A 23,212-nucleotide genomic window follows, 5' to 3' on the forward strand; every position below is an offset into this window, starting at 1 on the left:
ATTAAAATTAAATTAGATTTTGTAAATGACGAGAAGAAAGATTCGAACTCGGATACAGAATAGAAAATACATTCATTCTAGTTAACTTAGTTGAACCATGTTTGCTGAAAAGAAAACTTTTTCTATATTATTATACAAACAGTAAGATAAATTATCCTTGTTTAAAGGCAACATAGCACCTAGGTTTTGCTTCAAAAATTAAATCATTGCATTAGTTGACTTGATCACACATTAAGGTGTAACATCATGCCATTTCTGACTTAAGAAAGCATCCAGATCTGCGACCCTTTTGAGGAAGGATAAGATGGGCACTGACATCACCACAGGCCCAGCAAATCCACACCTTTGTCACCCCATTTGGTTTAGATTTACCGACAAATTACTTTCACATCGAAGCTTCCGTGGGTCCATAAACATTTTTTTCTCCATCCCAAAAATTCAAAGTTAAAACACAATTTAAATTAGTAGGCTTTGCTTAGTGCCGGTGCCAGCCAACCGGTCATTTTAAACAACTGATGTGATTTAGACAACAGGGAAATGAAACTTAGACTTAAACAAGACAAATCAATACCAATCTATTACACAGCAAAACACGCCCATCAACCTAAATTGGAGTGAGACCACACGTTACAGGATAAGCTGAAATAATCCATCATGTACCAAAAATGGTCCTAATAATATAACATTTTCTACCACAACAAATGTTCTCCGACAAAACAGAGTATGGAACTCGAAGCACGAATTTGAAGAGAACACATACAATTCTTGCAAACAAAAAGATGACGATCAATTCAGTCGTGAGAGAATTCAGAATTGAACCATGCACCCAACTGGGTGGTAGTGAAAATTCAATTCATGAGTCCTTAGGGGAAGCTTGACGAAGTCTGCGCTGATGAACATCCCAGTTGTACACCCGAGCAATAGTTACCTGATTCATAGTAGTCAAAGCGTCAAGGACTTCCGCAAATAAGAATATATAACAGTTCCTAAATCGAAACATCTAAACAATACAAGCACATTACAGACTAGGATTGTTTAGATGCACATTTCCAATGAGGTACAAATTGAATGCTTTCAAGCTCTGGCATGCTGTTATAGACCTTACACATTAGCCCTTCAAATTTCATACTCTTTGATATCAACAATTACAAGATATATAGCATGCTTCTATGCATAGAAGACCCAGATTATGTGAAACTGATTCATTAAAAGACATTACCTGGGTTATTGTCACTTGATCCCTCAAGAACTGCAGATCAGCAAGAAGAACTTCTAAACTGGCTTTAGCATTATCTAGATTTCTTCGTAGAAGACCAGTAGCCTGCGTCAAAATGTTACACAAAAAATGATGCTCAAGTCCTTAACTCAGAAGTAATAACAGCTATTATAAGAAGAGGCATACCTCTTCACAAGAATACTCCAACATGACGTTCGCTCCCAGCCATAAACACACTGAATCAGTATCCTCAATGCTTGCTCGCGAATATATCCCTTCAGATACCTCAAAATCTGTAATAAGTGCCTGTAACACGAATACAGAGCCAAGAAAAAATTATCAAATTAAGAACACTTGCATTGATTGAACCAATATTCTAATGAAATATAAAAACCTTAAAATATTAACTTAAAGCTACAAAGTTTGATATTTCAGGAATTGAGCATTTTGAGATCAATTGACATCATTAACATGTGGAAGGACTAGAAACCCAAATTTCATGTTTGATGATTTGTGACTACAGCTTCAACTGTTCTTATTGTAACCGCTAAAATGACCATGTGTCCCAATCGCAAGGCAGAATGCAAAGAAATTCTGTAATTTCAGAGATAATTATCTTCGATTTCAGGAAGACTCAGAGAACCTACTATATTGAGATATTGATTTTACTACAGGTTACATATAGTACAGAAACATCATTCCTCTCCCAACCCCCACAACCCACCCATGCAAACCATCCCCAAAAACACACAGAGACACACACACCCACTCTCTGTAAAGCACTTTTGTACAAGAGACACAACTCAGATCCTCAAAGACGTATCATTGACCTATAAGTTTCTCCTTACATAGCACGGATATCAGTTAGTTCCACAAGAACACCTATTTGGAGGGAATAAAGCCAAAAAGATTTAGGGATTTAAGTCATTTAGTCATGAAATAGATATTGTAAGGGAGATCCTCAATGAATACCAAAAAAGGGAAAGGGAGAAAGATAAATAAGCCATATGAGAAGAAAATAAGCATCAGTCATGAGCCCGTAATTTATTTTTTCCCTCAAATTTGCACATGTATACGAGCCAAATTCAAGTCAGGAATCGAGTAAAACTGCAAGTGTTCTGAAGGAGCTTAATCATCTTAAATGGGGAACATTGCAGGGGGAAATCATACTGCTAAACATGTCATTCAAATAGAGATAGACCAAGTATAGTGTGCTTACTAATTAAACATACTTCTAAGGGTGGAAAACCACAAAAAACGAACCTCACCGGTACCCTTCTTAGCTTGCAAAGTAGCAACAACATCTAAGCACTTCTCAATATCGGGGATCTTTGCCTGATAATCAACATGAGAAAAAATCATAATCCAAAATTAAACCATAGGCATCCAAAAGTTGGAGAAACAGTACAAATTGATATGAAATGCAGTTGAGGCAATCCAATTTGTCAGATACTTAAGTCACAGGTGCCATCATGAGTGAAACAATTCCATGACATGTATAGGTAGGTACTGAGAATATGATGACAGAATCATTACAACCATTTTGCTCTCTCATCTAGTATTTAGCCTAAAAGAGGATGGTGAAAAGGAGTCAAATTGGCACGAATACGGGTCCTAGTCTAAATTCCATCCCATAGGTAAAAAATCTTTAAATGCAAACTCCAATATGGGTATTTTGCCATGTAGCATCAAACTTCATAAGTATCAGCCCAAAGCTGTAAATGGGCTGAAAAAATACTTCAAATGCAATGGTGTTGGGTACTGTTTGAAAGAAGACATGGAGCCACTCTAATTTATCAATAATAAAGAAAAGAATGTGCATGATCCAAAGAAAGGGATTTGCTGAGAAAACCTGAAGATCCCTTTGTTGAGCTTGAAGCTTCATTTCAACCAATTTGTATTGCTGAAGTCTGCAACCAATATTTGCCAACAAAAGGAATATATATAAAAAACATTAACAAGCATCCATTTCAACTTCTTGTCTTCTGGAAGAGCATTATCACTGTGCAAAACTAACTCCTCATCTAATTAAGCTTCCTTAAAACAAAAACTCAACATGGGGTTACCTAAAGATTCATTTTTTCTGAATTTGTAAAATCAATTAAGAATATATGAATCGAAAACCCGGCGATTAAATTAAATCACTTCAAAGGTTTAAGAAGTAAATCGTAACGGACATACCTTTCTTGGAGAAAGGAAAGGGCAGAGTTAACGTCGAGGCCTGCCTGAGTGAGATAGGTCTGCACGTCCTCTACGAACTGAGCTCCTGGTATTCCTCTCCGCTCTGTTACCATCCCAGACGACGACGACGATGATGCCGTAGCCATCCTCTCTCTCTTTCTCCTTCTCAGACCAATTCCACAGAGAAACGACTTGTAGTTGTTGATTATTCAAGTTCAACTGAGCTCAGAGTGCAGAGGAGGGGGGAGACTCAAATGACGTCATTTCTGCTCTAGGGTATGAGTTATTGGGCTGTAACCTTTTCAGCTTTTCAGTGTAAATTTGAGCCCATTCATTTTTAAGGTCCAACACAAAGCTGAGAGATATTGGGCTTTATGCTGAAAAACATTCCAAGTTTTGTTACATATTGGCACACTTCTGTTTCTCTACAATCTGAAAAGCCCATGGTGCATAAGCCGTTGGGTTGGTCCAATTAGAAGAAAATGGTGGAAAAACGAATGAGAGTTTCTTTGTGGACTAGGTCTAACCCAATAAAAAATGGTATTGATTTGTAGACCAATGATTTCATATTCGAACCCTTATGGCACATTGGCAGCGTGCGTGAGAAAACCAATCTCCCCTTCTTAACTTGGGCACCCGAAAAAAAAAAACATTTTCATTCTTTCCTAATATAGCAAAGAAAGAATATAGTGAATCAATCAAAATAAATAAAAAATTATTTATACCATTTTCATTGCTCATATTTGGTAAGTAAATGACACCCCTAGATTTAATTTGCTTCACGTTTTTGTGATGTTTCTCATGATTCGTCAAGCATTCAACCTCAACCCTTATCCTTATTGCTACTAGAACAAAATTGATTGCACCTATCCTTTTCAAATTCAAACGAATATCGGGTATGAATGAAATTCTTAGATTAGATCCGTATGGTGGGGTTTGGTATATATATGTGGTCATGACAAATACAATTCTTTGCTTGTTCCTTCTTGTGTCCTTGTGTGTAACTTTCAGATAATATCTATGTTCAATGCATGGTGTGATCCTTGAAACTGGGAAAAAGCATCCTCTTCTCTTTGTCAATGGCCCACTGCTGTTACTTTCTTGATTATTTTCTCTCCAAGCTTGATGAAAGTGTAAGTTCGATGAACACGAAGACGATTTGCCGAGCCTATTTGCGTGAGCTTGTAATTAAACAGGGCATTAAAGTAATTGGTTGTTATTAAAACCTTCCTAGGTAAGGCATAGTGATCTTGAACTGTTCACCTTGGCATTGATGGGTGAAGTCGCACAAAGCACACCCCTTACCCTCGGGGTTAGTAGGGTCTCCCAACCACAAAGGTTGGGTAGCAACCAAACCAGGAACACGAAGACGACCTCATTACAACATGTATACATATGGGGGTCAACGCGGCGGCTGGCAGAGGCACTTGGATAATGCAAGAGAATCTTCATCTTTTTTGCCATGGTTGAAAGCTATATATATATAGGCTTGGTTTATGCATCATAGTTGAGTCCAAACGACACCCAAATTTCTGTTCAGATTGAATAAAGCAAATTTGCACTCGTTTCTTTCTTGGGCCTCTCAAATATTTGAGAAGGTATCCTAAGGTCAACAAACAACGTTAGTTAATTATGGGGGAAAGGACCAGTTACATTGATCAACTTGGGTAATCACATATTATCCACTTGTGGGAGGAGGAGTCTCTTGATTGAACACTTTGGTCCACGCAAGAAGATGAGTCTATAATTATGTATTTGTATTGCATGACAACCAAAACCCATCAATTATGAGACCATTATCACAATTATTTGCATTTGACCATAATTACACCATGTGCAACATGTAAGTTTGAACACTCATAAGAAATCATCTGTATATTTACACTTTTACCATATGAATCGAGTTAGTTATATATATAAATTATCTTATACGGACGTCCAGATGTTATTATATGTTGGTCCCCTCAAATTATTTATGCATTGACATCCTCTTTTACAAATGTATGACTTCTTCTAACAGACATCATCAGTAATCATCTAGCCTAAACTAAAAACAAACATCAATGAAACACACATTTAAAGGGGAAATATATTTCCCTTGCAAAGTTACATCAATATGTTAACCTACTACCCGTACTTCAAAGTTTGAAATACTTTGGTCATTTATGTGTGTGTGTTTGTGTGGGAAGGGCTACTAGGGTTTAGCCTGGTCCCCATTTATCTGAATTACCTTGTTTCTTGTATTCAAGGGTAACAAACAATTTGTCAGATTTTTCAACTGTGCCTGCATCCATTAAGGAAAACAAGGACTTAAAATAATTACAGCCAATGACACTTCCCTGTCAGAAGAATCTGCAACATATGATGGCTGCATGCGAGCTAGCTAGCAAGATGAAAATACCTCATCAGAGCTCCCTTTCCCCACTTCCTACCTTTTCTTCAAGTCATCAATTACTCTGCTGGGAATTTTTGTTTGAGACTGTAATAATTAGCTAGTTAATTAATCTTGAAAGCTTGACACATTTATGAGCTTAATTATGACAAGATATATATATATATATATATATATATATGTCAAACAAGCGTCTTCATGTTCATCGATCAAATCATAAGCCATCAATTTTTGGGTTCTTGTAGAAGGTTGGATCAAACTTAGAAAGCTTCTGAAAAAACTTGTCACCCACCCACCCAAAACAAAAAAGAAAAAGAAAAAAGACACGTCTAATCCTATTATAACCCAGCATCGAGGAAAAGAAGAGTACAACAAGCATCTCAACTTGACCTTTTTTTTTTTTTTTAATGGTAAATATTAATGTGCCCACGCCTAATCTACAAGCTATGAAATTGCCCTCCATATTAATAATTGAAGTTACTATGTAATGCATTTTAATAAATCATGTCTAGCTAGGCATCAAGAACATTCTTCTCTTCTTTTTTTTACATTTTTAATATCGAAGTCGCGATCCCAATGAACCCTAGCTCGAATAATATCATGTGAAACGGAATACCTATCCATAATCCTGGTGCATGTCATATAATATAGGCTCTTCCACTAAGAAAAGAAGATCCGTAATTAATTGAGCTCAAATTGTTAGGTCAAGTATTAGTCATGGTTGGCTTATGGTAAAACTACATTATTAAACTCATCACATTAACATGTCACATGAAATTATCGTGAATATACAATAATTTTAATTTTCATACTTAAAAACCCTAATATTGCCTTCAATAGACGACGAACCTGACGTGCCACACTACGACAAGCCAGTTGATTTTATATATATATATATATATCTCTGTGAATAGATAGCTAGTGCTGACCATATGGGTTTGCCATCAATCTACACGACCTTTTTTCTTTTTCTCTTTTACTTTATTTGTTCTTGGAGTTTAATGGACAAAGCCATGACCCCTCCATGTGGTCTAAAAACTTTTTAGTCTAAGAGAATGCGATTTTCAAATGCATGTCCTTTTCTTTTCCTGGCTTTTGTTGTACTCACATGGCGCAGCAGACCCATATGAAAAAAGTTGATAAATTATATAAAGGCTTGGATATGGAGAGACGGTTGCTTGCTTGCTTACATTACATTACATGTAATGGTCAAGAAAATTAAAGGTGACAATACCCATCTATATATTCTGTTGGAGTATGCCATGACAGGTCACATGCGACTAATCATTTTATCTCATGTGTGCCACTATATATCTCTCTGTTGCTTCATTTTGCTGAGAATATATTAGCCTTCATAGATTAATTAGAATTATTCTCTCTTCTTTCTCTAATTTAAATTGTAGACAAATTAAGGGCTTATTATTTGTTTGCAAGCGGTGTTCAATTCTCAACCGTTTATGTTGCTGAAAACACATGTATCTACCGTTGACAATTACGTAAGAACGACCTCCGATAACATATATCTTTATGATATTTATATCAAGAAGTGTAGAAATCTAATCATCATCCCATCTCATCTTTTGAAATTATGTATTTAAACTGAGACGTGTGAAAGAAAGAAAGAAAAACTAATTTTCACTATTAATATATATATATATGGTAATTTGAAAGCAACTAACCAAATATTTTTAAGCTTGATTTCATGTAGACAAAGTGGGCAAAAAGAAGATATAATTAAATAAAAATGGTGGAGAATTAATAATGTAATTTGGTCCTGTTATCTAGCTGGAAGGAACAAAGATATTTTTTTTAACCTAACTAGCTAGTATAGTTACTAGGATAGCTGGCTCAACTCAATCAAACTAATCTGCAATTATCGTTGAAAAGCAAATTGCTTTAATGTTGTTAAATGTGGTTAAGTTATTGTTGATAAAGCACGAACATGCATGCTTATATATATATATATAAAGATCACATGCTCGCGACTAATGACAGGATGCTTTGTGGAGCCCGCATCATTAAATTTATGATTAGATTTTTGCATGGAGTTTGGGCTAAGTTAAACATGTATTTTCTGTATCATTATTTTTGAGTGGGCTGGGACTAATTAATATGCTCCATCTACAAGCTACTCATCTTTTGTTTTGTCATCATAGATCGATACAAAGATGATTGAATTGAATGAGATTTACATGTCGATGGTTAGTTTAGGCATGAACGGTTGTGGTTTAGAGTTGTTAATATACAATGTAACGAGTTATTTTACGGTCGGTTGTTGTTCATACATGTATGAGTGGTTTATAACAGTTGACGCATATGAAATTTAATTTCGCCAACGATAATTGTGTGAGTAAGATGTGATAAGACGAGACATTATATTAGTGATAATTTTAAATTAACACGAAACCTGATATATGTTGATGTTGTCAAATGTATATGAGTAGATTGATGCATGCGGTCTGGTGGGTGGTGGGAAAAAAAACCTCTAAACTTTGTAGCAAAGGCAGTTTGCTGTTGAATGTCGGATTGATTACACAATGTCAATGTTTGCTTAGCACTCAATAAGCACCATGTTTTAAGGTTAATTAGGTTGATCCATCCATCAAGATATTTGAAGTCATAAATACGTCATTATTATTTATTAATTGGAGAGTAAGGGGGCTATGGATATTTATAGGCTTATAGCTAGCTAGGTTATTGAAAATTGCAAAACGCCACACAAAGAAAAAGGGGTTTCTACTCTTGACAGTTGCATGTCCTGTACATAAAATACCTGACCCTAGAAAACGAAGCATTTGGTTGTGGAAAATTTGTGGTGTAAAAATTGGACTAAATGAGTGAGGGATATACAGAGAGAAGAGAAAGAGATAGAGAGAGGAATTAGGAGGAGAAATACTTAGTTGCGGTGGATATAGCATTGTTTTGCTATCTCAGTTAATAATATTATACTATGTAAAAATATTATCACGAGCATTATAGTGTTATTGACTAGAATACTATATGGTATCCTCATTTTATGGAAGTTTTGCTTAATTAGGAGAGAGTGGAAGAAGGAGGACTAAAGAAGGCACATGGGTTGCATGTGTAGTCTGGTGTTGGTATGTCAATTGAAATGAATGCCACCATGTGCATCTTCTGCTCTGCTCCTCCTAACAAAAACACCGTCACACGCTTCATTTTCAAAACACTATCTCTATGACTCTATTCAGCAAATTGTTATTGTTGTGGTCCTTTTTTATTATATTTATCATGATATTCAAGGCCTTTAGCCCCATTCAATCCCATCACTTTTCTCTTCTCCCTCCAAAACCCAATCCCACTGATAGTGATGAAACCCAGTCACTCGTGTGTATGTCTTGAATTTGGGTCTCTCTCTCTCTCTCTCTCTCTCTCTCTCTCTCTCTCTCTCTCTGTGTGGAGAAGGAAGGCTCATACATATTATTTCAAATAGGGAGGGAGGATGGAGACAAGGACACATGGCATGGCAAGCCTTGAGAGTGACACTAATCAGTAGTTGAGTGTGTGGAAACTTTTTATGATATTAAAGGAGAGGATTTCTCACACACACTGCCAAGATATCACGAGGATTCGAGATCACTCGCTTACAAATGAAGCCTTCAACTTTGATGTGAGCGAAACCGTAATAACCAAAAAAAAAACCCTGTGGAAGTAGAAGCAGGAACAGGGGAAGGCAGGTTTGAGAGCGCAAAAGGGGGCACAGATATATTGGATGTGGGGACGACAAAGCCACATGATATTTGTAGTTTGTACCTCCTTTCTCTTCACTTCTCTCACATTAATGTATTGGCGCTTTCGGCAACTTTCCTCACTCTTCTTTTTACACCCTCCACGGTCCTACAGTCTGCTACACTGCTAAGCATTTTTCTCTTTCAGATATATATATATATATATATATATATATCTAAATGTAATGTAATGTATGACCAAAATTCCCCCCCTCACTCACACTCACAGTTTCCACCACTATATTCTTCATCATACATTTTTGTAACATTGTTGTTCATATTTTCCCCACACCCACATTCAAAAAGCTCTTGTCATTCCAAGTGTTTTTGAATGTGTGTCCCCAAAACTTCCAAATGACCAATCATCTCCTCTCATCTCATCTCATCCCCATCTAAAACTAATCCAATCACTGTGGACACACTTGTAGCTTCAGCCTTCACTAATAAAATTTCAACGGCTATCTTTTTATTCTTTCTATTTTTTACACAAACAATATTAATGAAAAAGAAAGCAAATCTAGAATTTCGGGTGTATGGGTATATACAATTAACTATGTCAACTATAAGTCCCTTGCAACGTATGGGTATATACAATTAACTATGTCAACTATAAGTCCCTTGCAACGACAGCTCCATTTTAACAAAACTGCTTATGAATAAGAGCATTGCTTCAAGCATAAGAACTTATATGAACACAAGTTATTAGGCATAGTCATAACAATAGTTTGATTCCCTTCCTCCAATCTTTTAAATAAAATAAAATAAAAATAGTTATGAAAATATAATTATCCCAAGAACAGTTATATTTTTCTAATTCCTTGTGTTGGTTTTTCGGCCATCAACATGTGGAAACAAAACAACCAGTACAAACAAGTTATTCTAAACCCAAAAAACAAGGTACAATTTGTAATGATAAGATTATCCTCTCATCAATTCAGAATATTCTTTTCAATTGAAAATTGTAGTATTCACTTGGTAGCTGGAGGTCCAAAGAATTCAACCAGATCCGCCAAACTATAAACCCAAAAAAGAAGAAGTACCTAACTGTAATTATCCAATCATAATTCAGTTATTCTATTAGGGTTCTTCATTTTTCTTTTTTCCAAAGTAGTGTGTGAGATAGAAATAGAATTACTTGAAAAAGAAAAAGAGCTACTAGACATGTATTTAACAGGAGAAATGACAATTACTTGCACATGGAGCGAAAAAGAAAGAAAAAAGGAAGGGAAAAAAGAAAAGAAAAAGAAGAAATGATTGACAGACAGACACATGGCAACTTGCCAAGGGCGTCTAATCAAGTGGAGCCGGCGGCGCCAGAAGTTGAACCGGAGAGCAGCTGGGCGAGCCGGCTCATGGCCCGGACCTGCATCTCCAGAGCTGCGATGTAATCAGTGGCTTCTTCTAGAATGACCGGCAACGGTTGCTTTCGGCAACCGGGAACCAACCGGCCCAGAACCCGGACTTTCTTCTGCACAGCTGGCAACCCCTTGCCTTTCAGCCGGTAAACGCTGAACTTGGGCTTCCTGGGTCGGGTCGAACCGGTACCCGACGCTGCAGCGGCGGATCTCTGTCGTTTATGCTGCCGGAACTTGATTTTTAGGCGGCTGGTGAGAATGGCGCGGCTCCAGCGTGTCCTGCCCTTGGCTGCGACGGCGAGAACTCTGTCGGCGGCTTCGCGTACGGCTCTGCCGCGGCGCGGAGGAGAAGAAGAGGAGGGGTTGGCGTTGGTGTTAGCGGTGTTGGGTGGGTTAATGGAGACTTGACTGAGCGCTTGAAGGAGCTTGGAAGAGTAGAGCTGCTGCTGGGCCTCGGATTTCCATTTGGTGTGGCTCTGGGCTTCTTGCTGGTGGTGGTGGTCTTGTTTGGCTTGGATTTTCTTCTTCTTTTTCCTTCTAAAAGAGTCTCGAGCTCGATCGGAGTTTGTAATAGGAGTGGAAATCAGAGTGGACGCCATGGAGAGAAGACGCAGAGGTGCAGAGATTCACTCTCTTTAATTAGCGAGGATTCCGAATCAAACACATAAATGGAATTGGAATGTTTGGTGATGGGGTTTGTGAATCAATGGATTCTGGAGGGGGTTTTCTATTTTGCTGTTTGGAAAGGTTAAGCAAACAGAGAAATGGAATTGGAATGTTTAGAGAGAGAGAGAGGGAGAGAAAGAAAGGATAAACGGAACGGAGGTGGTTGAGGTGTGGTGTTGAGGAAGAGGAAGGACACTATTAAGAAGAGGAGGAACGGTGGGAAGACACTTATAAAGGAATCAAAAGACAGCACGCGTCATTTCCTTAAACACCCCCACTATTTATTTATTGTTGGGAAATGTCATTTTTTTATTTAATGTTCTTTTTCTTTTTCTGATAAGGATCAAATGTTCTTATAACTCCCCCAAATTTAAATTTAAATCGTTGAGTATTTTTATAATATATTTTTTACAATCTAATACCCCGTAATACAATGGTTTCACCTTTATAAACGTCTGTGGACAATTTTATATATTGAAACTTTTTATGATTATTTTTATATATTAATTCATTAACTTGTATGAAAACATCGGAGATTTGAACTTTAAACTTATTTCAACATTTTGAGGGAGATATAGCATTTTATATCGATATCATGTTTTTTTTGGGATAAAAGAGAAATCATCATAAACCAACAAATTTGATCAGTTATGCATTGTATTCAACCTTTGCACTTTCTTTGTTTATGTACATTTTATGTTGTTTTAAAGCTATTAGGCCATAAACATGACAAAAAAATGTCCTGGAAGTTGCATGACATATCACATGTCCTCCATTTGTTATGCTGTGACAAACAAAGTTTTGTATTGTCCTTTTACAATCAAGCTTTTTAGCGAAATGTAACAGAACATGTCCTCCAGAAGAATATATGTTATAGAACTATACTCAATGGATTATATATATATATTTTAATGAGTAATGAAGCTTGCCGACGCATAAATATCAAAACCCTAAGAAACTTTGGTGAAGATAATCAGCAAAGTGAAAAGAAAATAAGAGAATGGACAACAATGCCAATCAGTTTAGACGCAACACCTGCCCATGAAAAGGAAAGCCATCCCAATAGCACAATTTAGCATTTGCAGAGGGGGCAAAATTAAAAGAATTATCAAGGACAACAATCTCCACATGACATGAAAAGATGATCAGGGACTGTGGGGAGGCAAAGAACAGTCGCAATGCGATTGGATGGAGGAGGGTGTGGTGTTGGCTTCCACTAATTGACCAGATGGCGGGCCCCGCATAATATTTGTTTTCATTCCGTGCAATGATTATTGCGGTGTGATGATCCAGAAAAGAAATGATAAAGAAAAGAAAATGCATGTGCTATGTGGGTTGGTTTCTCTGGCACTTTTCTATCCCAGGCTTTGTTTTCTATTTGTTGGGGTTTTGGAGTTTTCCTCTTCTCTGAGGTGTGGACAGTTATGCTCCACCTCCACATTTCCTGCCAACGACGGGTCCCTCTCTCCTCTGCTCCCTCCTACCTCTCCCCCTACCTCTCCTACCTCTCCTCCTCCCTCTCCTCCCTCCTCAATGTGTTAAAAATAAAAAAAAAATAAAAAAAAGAAAGAGATATTTATTCCACTATAATCGCAATTTGCAAAACATAATTATCAAGAGAGGTTGCTTTAGGCATAAGCTATTTTCCTTAAAAGAGAAGAAAAAACCCTTCCTTTTCTCCCTAACAACTAGATGACCCTATGTTGTAAAAGACACATAGAGGGGAGTCATGCCTTCTTGTTTGATTTCGGGTCATTTGTTTCTAATCTTCACCTTTTTTTTAATTGTAACTTGTAATTTTTAAAGGTTTAGTCTTAATCTTACGATGACGTCGTTTTAACCATAAACAGTATTGAAGAAAAAAAAGAAGGTAGAATTTCCAATTTTATTATCCCATCCAAAGTTTCATTGGGCAAAATTGGGAGGAAGGAGGAACCACTTAGGAACATCTTCCAATAGGGGCAAATCTATGAACAATTATTCGGTCCAAATCAATGATAAAGAAACTGTATTTTAAAAGGACCAATAGTGCTGACAACATGACCATGAGATAAAAGAAGGTCCAGGTGCGCATATCACTTATGATTTGGACTTAGTTTATGCTTAAAGTTTTGATAATCATGAACCTAATCCTCATTCTCACCAAAATCATGGTGGCATGTGTATATCCAAAACACCTTTCAAAGGCATAGTATTGAGAAACCTTAAAATAATATTTTGAAAGACTAAAAACACCACAAGGCATTATGATGCACCAGAGACATTGCCTCCCCTGTCACAGACACAATCAAACAACCAAGCACCCAAAAGTCGGAGGGCATTGAAAAGAACCAGAGAAATTAAAGAGATACATATGAATGTTGAAGGATGAAGGATGAAGGGTGAAGAATAATATGAACCCAATAAATCCTGACCCAAAATCATAAAAATCTTATCACTAAATATCTATCTCAGATTTCCATTGCAAATACTGCAGAAAACAAAACAAGTCAACTTCAATTTAATCCAGATTGGTGACTTCAAATGCTAAGCAAAATAAAAGCAAACCTATGATCTCTTTATTGGACACCTGTACCTGCCCTACTATGTGATTAAACTAGGTTTGGCATAATGATTTTTTTTTTTTTTTTTTTTTTTTTTGGGAGTTCTATGGGAAGATTGAAGAACAGAACCAATGATTGCACCACAGAATCTCTTCATCCATGGCACTTGGTTTTCCCTGATTATGCCAATCACTTCTTTAACGAACAACAAACTCTTCTTCCTTTGTGGTTTACCCACCAGAATCTTTGCTTTTAAGTACAGCTAGCTCTCCTTCTTTCCTTTCACTATGTCACTAAAATAAACTTTAATTCAAGATGAACAAGTCATTCACCTTTTGGTGCAGACTCACTCCCTCCTCCCTTTTAGTCGGCAAAATTTGATTGGCACCTCTGGTTCATAGTCGTACTGCCGAATTTTCGGGCTTTACTGAGCTGTGATAATATAACGGACCAATTAAATTTTGACGTATCCCTTCACCAAATCGATCTTAAGTCTTCTTTTATTATATAAAACTAAGCAATTGGGGCATGCGATCATTCTGTGAGGATAAAAGATAGAAGTTAACTAGAAGGATATAATTAATAACTACGAAGGAAGGACGACATGCTTTTGAAAAACCAACTTATAGCTGTCTAAACATTCATCTCCCTTCGACCAAAAAAAATAAAAAAACATTCATCTCTCATCCATTAGTCGTTTCTTTAGGTTATTTTCTGCTGTAAGTTGGAACATTTCTTTGACATAGGTTTGACTAGTTTTACTTCCTTTTGAAATTCAACTTACCATCCTAATTTCTCTAGAAGAATGTCATTGCATTATTTAGGTTATCATCAACATCTCTACAAAAGCATTGACAGACCTAACCTGGGTAATGAATGATCATTTAAACCATTCAAGAACGTGTTCCACCAAATTCAGGAAGAAAACAATGGCTCGTTTGGTGTTTAGGATTGGATAACTTGCTAAATGTAAGGCATATTGAAAGAAGAAATGAAGAAACTTCGTAGGATGGATTACTCATGAAGAAAACTAATCTCTTCTAATCCCCACAAAATGATAGGATATCAACACCTTCTAACTTCTCCCTCCTAATCCCCCAAAATGAAAAATCATACACATCTACATTCATTTCCTTCTTCAACATACTCCAAATTTGGTGAATTATCCAATCCAATCCTAGGCACCAAACGAGTCCATATCATTAACAAAACCCGCCTATCAATAAGTGGATTTTTTATTTTTTTTTTCTTCTTTGTCTAAATTTCAATATATAATATTTTACTACTGAGGCTCAGATTCAGTTATTTATTAAATCCCTAATTCAATACACCCTCCACCTCTCTTTTCCGAATATGTTTAGACAGACAAAATGATGAGTATCATTACAGGGCCATTCTAATAGAATGACAAATTACGCAAACTAGTTGGTAGATAAACCTGCACGCTCAAGCAATCGGTTTTCACATGACCAATAATCTCCTGAGATAAAAATCTATTTAGCATATTCATATGGTATGTCTTCAAGCACATATCATTAAATAGATAATTGATATATCTAATTTTCTATCCATTATAGGCTTCTATTGTTTGGAATTTCATATTGGGGCAAATAGTTGTTTCTGGACAACAGACAGAATCAATCAACTTTAATCAATTAATTAATTCAATTAGGGACATGTGAAGGCAAAAGTATTGTGTACATGCTATTATGCTAACCAATCAGCACCCTGCTGTAACAGTGGCTTTAGAGCCTTTAACATCGGCTCACAGCTGGGAAAACTGGTTTTCAGATTCAGTTGCCAGACGAGGTCAACACGGAAAACCAGATGATCATATTACTACTTACATGTAACGTAAGAGCATCAACCTATATTTGTTTCTTCTGTTTAAAGTAAAACTTACATCAGGGCATCTATGTCCTCTTCCATGCATTGCTATGATTGCAAAAATGTGGGCCATCCCTATGTACGAACTCCAGTTAAAACCCATGCAAGTTCTATAAACTCCCCAAGGGAGATGATCTAGACTTGACCACCGAATAAGTTCAATTTAAACTTGTAATATGGCCCCAAATCGGGGCCCAATCCAGTACACAGATCTGGACATGTTAACCTCTTTCTATGGGCCAAAAGGAAGGGTAACTAACAGCATAGCAGAAGGCTCTGATTTCCTTTGATAACAGTGACTTGAAGCGAATGGCTCAAACATGTGCTTGTAAAAATGATGGAAGGGATTGAACAGAGTGACTACTAGATATTTTATTAGAAAGTTAAAGAATACAAGATTCCTGAGGTGATAGAATGTAATGGGTGCAGCAAGATGGATAGTCCAATGAATTATCCCAGAAAACTGTAGTTTATGAATGATGACCAAAGACAGCATTTTAAATAAGATAACTTGGAAAACATCTTCTCAAGGTTTTGTAAATCAACCAAGTAGCCTATAGCTTGTCTGGAGCTGGACTAAATATATCATAGCTAGGGAAAGCAATTGGGGCCTACAACTCCAGTCCAGTGAAGTATGGTAATCAAACAGTTTGTCCATGGAGTTGGCCTTGGCATAGATATGCAACACAGACTAGTCAACCGCATAAACACCACAGAAGTATGCAGTACAATTTAGGACAATTTACTTTCATTTCATTTCTACACAAAACTAATCTTTCAGACTGATATAGCCATTCATTGCAAAATGAAATTCCACAGCCATGAGCATAACGCCAAGAAGAAGAGTATCATATAACATCTAATGGACGAGGAAAAGCAAACATACCAAGCACAAGAAAAAAGGCCTTACCGCTCAAGCTTGATCAGATAATTAATGCACATCTACATATGAGCTCAAGTAGGCAGAGGTCCACGAAAATTGCTTCGGCCTCCAGAGCTGAACATCAATACACCTAATGCAATGATCCAGAGCAAGAAACATACTATCACTATGTAAGTTTTTGCTGACAGAAGCTCTGCAGCCCGGTCCCTCTTTACAGGCAAAGTGTGGAAGTCCTCTATGACAATCTCAAGCAGTGCATCCAGAAGCTTCTTAGATTTGGTATCCAAGCCGGCATTCAAGACCTGAGTCCGAGCTTTCCTGAGAAAGCCCGCTACAATCTCAGCCTCCACAGAACCAACGTTTGAGGCAACGAATTCGCTTGATTTTCCAATACTCAGGGAGACATGGTCTGGTTCGTCCTTATCAACACTGGCCTCTGGAGACGGAATGAGATCAGAGGAGAAGGAAGTCTCTGATGAAGCTGAGAGAGCTTGATCTGGCACCAGCATCAGACTCTGAAATTTTCGTCCAAGAAAAAAGCATCAGACTCTGAAAGAGTAAATGTACAATTAAAATCCTCACAATCACAACAATGGAAGTCTAATCGACCAAACAGCATCACTCAGATACTTCATGTCATTCTTTCCGATATTTTCTCAGTAACCAAACAGTGAAAATTAAGATCGAATTAAAGCTTCACAACATCAAAACTCATCCAAAGCAAATCTATCTGAGCTAGATATACGAAATCAGGAACGGAGAAATAAATCGAAGCTAAAACTCATGCATACTTGTAGAAAATAAATACACAAAATCGAAATAAATATCTGCATAAAATTTGAAACGAGAAATTCAAAATCAAAATCGGATTGTAATTCAAGTCTACCTCGGCGATGTCTCCATCATCATTGACCTCGGAAATCTCAGAAACTGGAGTAAAATCCAGAGAATTTTTTGAAGTGTCCACTGTTACATCTTCGGAAACTGAGGAAAAAACAGTGTTTAAGCTCTTCTTTGGAATCTGCAAGGAAATCGAAGCTTATTAGAAATGGAAATCCCTGAGATGAGAAAACTAGGGTTTCGAAATCATACGTTCTTCTTGGATACGCGATTCGCGAGCTTTGAAGGTCGCGCTTGATCCTTGAGTGGTGTTTGGTTTTCTCTCATTTTGGCGGGAGAGTGCTGAATTTTGATTTCTTTCTAGAGCTCGTTTGGGAAATAGAAGGTATATATATAGATGAGAATGAGAGGCAAACTAGGGGCTGACATGAAGAGGGTCCATGACAGGCCGGCCCAATCAAACTAACAAACTAGAGGCCTAGTCCATTATGAGAGGGAACCCAACTCAAAATCAGATATTAGAGCTGATTAAAGATGCTAATATAAATGGTGGATAAGGAGGCAAAGAGGAGAGAGGAGAGAGGAGAGAGGCACGGTGGGTTGTTAGAAAAAATTGAAAAAATAGATTTTTTTTAAAATAATAATTGAGTGTTTTTAAGTATGAATTTTTAAAAATATATCTACCAAACAGGTTTTTTTTATTTTGCATTCAAATTTTGGTTTTTAGTTTAAAAAGTTGGATTCAAGTTAAATACCAAACAAGTCCTAATATTCTATNCCACCATGGAAAATAATTGATCATCAAAATCCATCCATTTCTCCTCACATACTCCATTATCTAGTGCAACGATATGAAGAAATATTTCAATACAACCGTCACATGTTCACATGATGTTATAGTTCATTCGTGTTATTATATGTATATTTATTATTAATACTAATCTTTTCATCCATTATAAGAACATCACATGGGGATATGATGGTTATATATATATATATCAAAGTAATTTTTTTAGAGAAGTCTCCAATTCACTTGGTTGATTGATGTGTGCATGAGTTGATCGAGATGGCCGTGGTCATTTTCTAGCTTGGCATCGTAAAATATTATAGTAATTGCTCATATGTTTTAACCACGCAAATCCAATGCTTAATGGTGCATGACATTACCTTCCCCAAAAAAGGAGGTCTCCCATCACTCTCGCACACGAACTTTATTACACGAAGTAAAAATTGAAGGATCGATGTGCTTGTTATTATTGCATGATGCATCTGGACTGGGAAAAAAAAAATAGTTTTCACTTTATCAGCACCCAACATGCTTCTAAAGAGGAAACGCAATGCACTATAAATTAATTATTAAATCATTGAAATTATGATAAACCCGTAATTATCAAAGCTTAATTACTTATTTGGTGGCCACTGCTGATGACCACACCCTCGATCAACCCATATCGGTGGGCAACTTAACGTTTGTGTTATTTCCACTGGATATTGCTTTTATAGTGCTAATTAATCAACTGCTCATGAAGAATATTAAGTCAAATAATTTTATGTATAAATAGCCACCCTGCTCCCACAAAGATATTTATCTCTAATTACCAAAACTTAGGTTATACCTTCCGCAACCCTAATTACTTTTCTGTGTTTTGTTTAACAATTTGATTACTGAATAACTTCAATTAATTGTTTTTTTTTTCTTTGGTTATCAGGGTGAATGAAATTAAGATTATAACATGAGGACCTCATCATCATCACTTGTGCTGTTCTTTGCGTTCGTCTTGGTTTTTGCATCCACGCAAGCCAACGCAAAACGGCTGACTTTGGAGGAGAACCAGAGGCTGAAAGCCCACCATGATCGTAAGCTCAGTACTGATCAGGAAGAAAGTAAACCAACTGCTGTCCCAACGGCTGTTGTTAATGGTGCTAGAGACACGAATGATAAGGATGCGGTCACTGATCAAAACCAAGGGAAATCTGGAGACACGGAAAAGAATACTGGGGTGGATAACAATGACGAAAGCGATGTGAACCCTACTTTTGGGCAATATGGAGCTGGTTCGAGTTCTGATTCATCGCCGGACACCCACCGTTACTATTCTACCGGTGATGATCGCAAGCCCGGGCTCTAAGAGATTTCAAAGGAGATCAACCGATCTATTGTATGGAGCTTGTGTTTGTGTGTGTCTGTATGTATAAATGGTGTGGCTAGCTTTTTTAATTATAAGAAATAAAGTGGAACGAACGAAGGTGTTAGACTCGTATGCATTTCACTGGCAGATGTTCAGTGGTGAGTAATCAATTATGGCTTGGCTAGTAAGCCAACAGTCAATTCAAACTAAACTTTTCAAATTGCGGTTTGTTGAGTTATGATAGATTTCATAATTCGACTCATTATCGTACAGAACGCATTAAAGTGATTGGTTTATTTTGTAAAATCACACTAAGCACGCCCCCCCTGAAAAGAGTGTAACAATGATTGAAGGCGAAATGTTGCCTACCGTAATGAATTTAACTATCTTAATTTTAATAAATAATTCGGTATAAGTCCAATTCTTATGACATAATTTGAGTGCAATCCACACACATATTGTTAGTAATCCAAGTCCTTTAACTTTTGTGCCACATAGAATTAGTTACCCTTTTTTAATTTCTGATATTTATAATTAATTTTTTTATTTTGTATTTATGTTGTGGTTCTAAATTTGCCCCTAAGATATAAATCAGGTAAGTAATGGCAAAAATATTAAAAATAATAAAAGAGTATCAAAAGTTGATTTTAGATAGAATGAGAAAATAAAAAAAAATCCATGGCACACGCATATAAATGACATATGAAGACATGCAAACAAATATAGATCATATTCATGTTTATTGTAGAGCAATGTACATTTGCGAGAAGGGTCAACAGTAAATATAGCTATAAAACAACTTGGATAACATAGATAAATATAAGGTTTTCAAAATGTTGGGAAGGGTCAAGTGACCTTTGTGGGCCTTGATTGACTCCGCCAATGCGCTGGACCCAATTCTATGTCAAAAAAGAGGTAGACTGCATTCATATAGTGCAAACTCAAAATTGAACCTATATCGAAAGATCCCTAATTTTAATGCGGTAACATTGGCCACTATATATCACTATAGCCTCGGTGATTTCTATAAGTTAGTCCCAGTCAACTCACGAATTTGGCCATCTGTAGGGTATATAATCATTGATCATCAAAAGTTGGGTAAACCTTCGATCATCTGTTTAGTACTTAATTATGACGTAAAACCTTCTTAAGATATATTAATTATAAATAAAATGACGCAGACTAAATGCCATGTTATTTGGCATTCGCATTATATATGCAGCAACGCCAACATATTTATGCAGAGGAGACAGACCTTGGTGAGAAGAAAAAACAGGAAATTGTTAGGAGACAAAGTCGAAATTATCATATGCTCGACCGAGATTCTTCGCATATACATATTTAATTATATATCATAAAATAACTTTCAATCTAAATGATTTTTTACAAAGATAATTTTTGAAAAATAACTTTGGATATAGACGATTCTGATAATTAAAATACATTGTTACAGAAACAATGCGTGCACTTCTCTTGACCAAAGAAAACTAGATAGGAGATGGAAGGCTTAATATTAGCATCCAATTCAACGAATAATGAAGTACTGGCACTGCTATTGTTGGTTCCTTGCTGCTGAACACTAAGAGAGGTCAAATTTATCACAGAGAATTGTGTATTGGAATTGAATAATGAATGGCATGCAGTGGTGTAAGTATTAATTTTCATGTACTTGAGATGAAAGATTTCCATATACTCAGTGTCAAACCCTATGGACAAATCGTATCCCATAATTCATTAGATTAAATAATTAAAAGTCAACAATGAAATTAATTAAACGCCTTAATTATCATTCATAATCATAATTGCTTCTTTGGTGGCCTTAGCCTTTCTCGACAGATATGGTGCCGGCACACGGCATATGAATGTGATAACCCGCACTGCGTGTTTGCTTTTTTAGTGCTCACAGTTTTAATTATCTTAATTACCTTCCCATAATCCAAGCTATAACAGAGGCCAAAATCGCCTATAAAACGCGGCCTTTGAAATCCATTTTGTCATTGCCTCTTCAGACATTGATCTTTCGCTTAGGAAAACGTGCAGGGTATCTTCTTCCAAACCCTAATTTATTTATTTTTTGTGGTTTGTTTGTTCATTGTCTTGTTAATTATTAACTCTTTGATTAGTTACTTCTCTTTAATTTATAATTAATTTCAGGGTTTAAGTTTGAGTTTGATCGCCATGAGGACCTTACCTGTACTATGTGTTGCCTTTTCCTTGATCTTGGCTTCTTTGCAAGCTGATGCTAAAAGGTACAATTTGCATCAACGTCACCTGGCTCAGCAGAAAAATGATCCAAATCTGCATGCTAGTGACACAAAGGATCAATCTCAGCCTCCAACCTCAAACAACAACGAGGCCAAGCATGACGAAGACGATGATGCGAACGAGAGTTATGGTAAATTCGGACATGATTCTTCTGAAAGTGATTCTCACCGTTATTTTGTCGATGATCAATTTCACCCCCATTAATTAGAACTGATCCAAGCCTTGAGCTTGTAAAAGGAAGCTTCAAGCCTTCAGCAATCAAGGTTGTGTAATAGGTAAAATATATGTTCGCCTTGTAATTTAATAATAAAGTGGAACTCATTAACATGTCGCCATATTATATCCAAAAGATATCTAAGGCACATGTGTTTGATTTCACCATATAGTATTCTTAGACAGACGGCAATCAGTTTGCTTATATATATATATATATATGTGTGTGTGTGTTTGCAATTGATTTTACTGTCTAGGATTAATCATGTCGTGTATTGCATATATGAAGGTATAAATACATGTTAGTGTAGCATTTTTTGTGCAAAATAATATTGAATTTGTGAGAAATATCTGAAACCTTAATTTCGAGAAACGTTTTCATTATATTGTTTTACAAAAATCATCATGTACTTTTGCGCATACTTAATTTGTTTCCGTGCAGAGACACACAAATTATATGTATTAAGCAAATCATAAAAGCATTTAAAAGAATAAGAATATACAGTCCATCTAATTACTCTAACAAAAATGAGTTCCTTTTTTTGTTGTTGCAAAGAATGCTATATGATTCCCCTCCATCTTTCCTAAGTTATTTAAGTCGTCTTAGAGCTCGTTTAGAAATGATTTTGAAAAGGCCAATAATCACTTTTGTGGAGAATCACTTCTCCATATAATCAGTTAAAGTGATTTTAACGGAGAAGGACCTCCCATGTTCTTTTTCCTATAATCACTTAAAAAATCACTAAAAATAATTATATAGAAAAGCCCGTGAATGGTAAGCTTCGTTTGTATAATTCAAATGAGCCCTTAGATGATCTTTCAATGAGCCCTTAGATGATCTTTCTAGGACAAGGCAAGTGCCGTTTGTATAATTCCATTTAGGCTTTGTACCACCC

At 36.4% G+C, this 23,212-nt stretch overlaps 3 protein-coding genes across 3 annotated transcripts; all 3 read right to left on the minus strand.

Moving 5' to 3' along the window:
• Positions 1-518: 518 nt before the first annotated feature.
• Positions 519-3,677, minus strand: LOC117616630 (probable prefoldin subunit 3). Its single transcript, XM_034346008.1, has 6 exons — positions 3,398-3,677; positions 3,069-3,126; positions 2,480-2,551; positions 1,403-1,522; positions 1,220-1,321; positions 519-928 (listed from the first exon to the last, which is right to left on the minus strand). The coding sequence occupies exons 1-6, from the start codon at positions 3,541-3,543 to the stop codon at positions 854-856; spliced, it is 573 nt and encodes a 190-aa protein (XP_034201899.1). The 5' UTR covers positions 3,544-3,677; the 3' UTR covers positions 519-853.
• A 6,989-nt stretch (positions 3,678-10,666) lies between these two features.
• LOC117616665 (transcription factor bHLH147) lies at positions 10,667-11,771 on the minus strand. The gene has a single exon (XM_034346050.1). The coding sequence runs from the start codon at positions 11,487-11,489 to the stop codon at positions 10,830-10,832; it is 660 nt and encodes a 219-aa protein (XP_034201941.1). The 5' UTR covers positions 11,490-11,771; the 3' UTR covers positions 10,667-10,829.
• A 5,091-nt stretch (positions 11,772-16,862) lies between these two features.
• Positions 16,863-18,054, minus strand: LOC117616144 (protein SINE3). The gene is made up of 3 exons (XM_034345368.1): positions 17,962-18,054; positions 17,756-17,890; positions 16,863-17,384 (listed from the first exon to the last, which is right to left on the minus strand). Exons 1-3 carry the CDS (start codon positions 18,034-18,036, stop codon positions 16,941-16,943), a joined length of 654 nt encoding a protein of 217 aa, XP_034201259.1. The 5' UTR covers positions 18,037-18,054; the 3' UTR covers positions 16,863-16,940.
• Positions 18,055-23,212: the final 5,158 nt, after the last annotated feature.

Source organism: Prunus dulcis, chromosome 1 (assembly GCF_902201215.1).
Source record: "Prunus dulcis chromosome 1, ALMONDv2, whole genome shotgun sequence".
In the NCBI taxonomy this organism is placed as follows: Eukaryota; Viridiplantae; Streptophyta; class Magnoliopsida; order Rosales; family Rosaceae; genus Prunus; species Prunus dulcis.

Bases quoted from the DNA above. Each gene is read 5' to 3' on its own strand.
- LOC117616665 (XM_034346050.1), bottom strand. From the start codon at position 11,489: ATGGCGTCCACTCTGATTTCCACTCCTATTACAAACTCCGATCGAGCT.
- LOC117616144 (XM_034345368.1), bottom strand. From the start codon at position 18,036: ATGAGAGAAAACCAAACACCACTCAAGGATCAAGCGCGACCTTCAAAG. The intron at 17,891-17,961 runs GTATGATTTCGA...ATTTCCTTGCAG, and splicing joins ATCGCGTATCCAAGAAGAAC to ATTCCAAAGAAGAGCTTAAA. The intron at 17,385-17,755 runs GTAGACTTGAAT...CGAAAATTTCAG, and splicing joins ATGATGGAGACATCGCCGAG to AGTCTGATGCTGGTGCCAGA.
- LOC117616630 (XM_034346008.1), bottom strand. From the start codon at position 3,543: ATGGCTACGGCATCATCGTCGTCGTCGTCTGGGATGGTAACAGAGCGG. The intron at 3,127-3,397 runs GTATGTCCGTTA...TATTGGTTGCAG, and splicing joins CTTTCCTTTCTCCAAGAAAG to ACTTCAGCAATACAAATTGG. The intron at 1,523-2,479 runs GTTCGTTTTTTG...TTCGTGTTACAG, and splicing joins CTAAGAAGGGTACCGGTGAG to GCACTTATTACAGATTTTGA.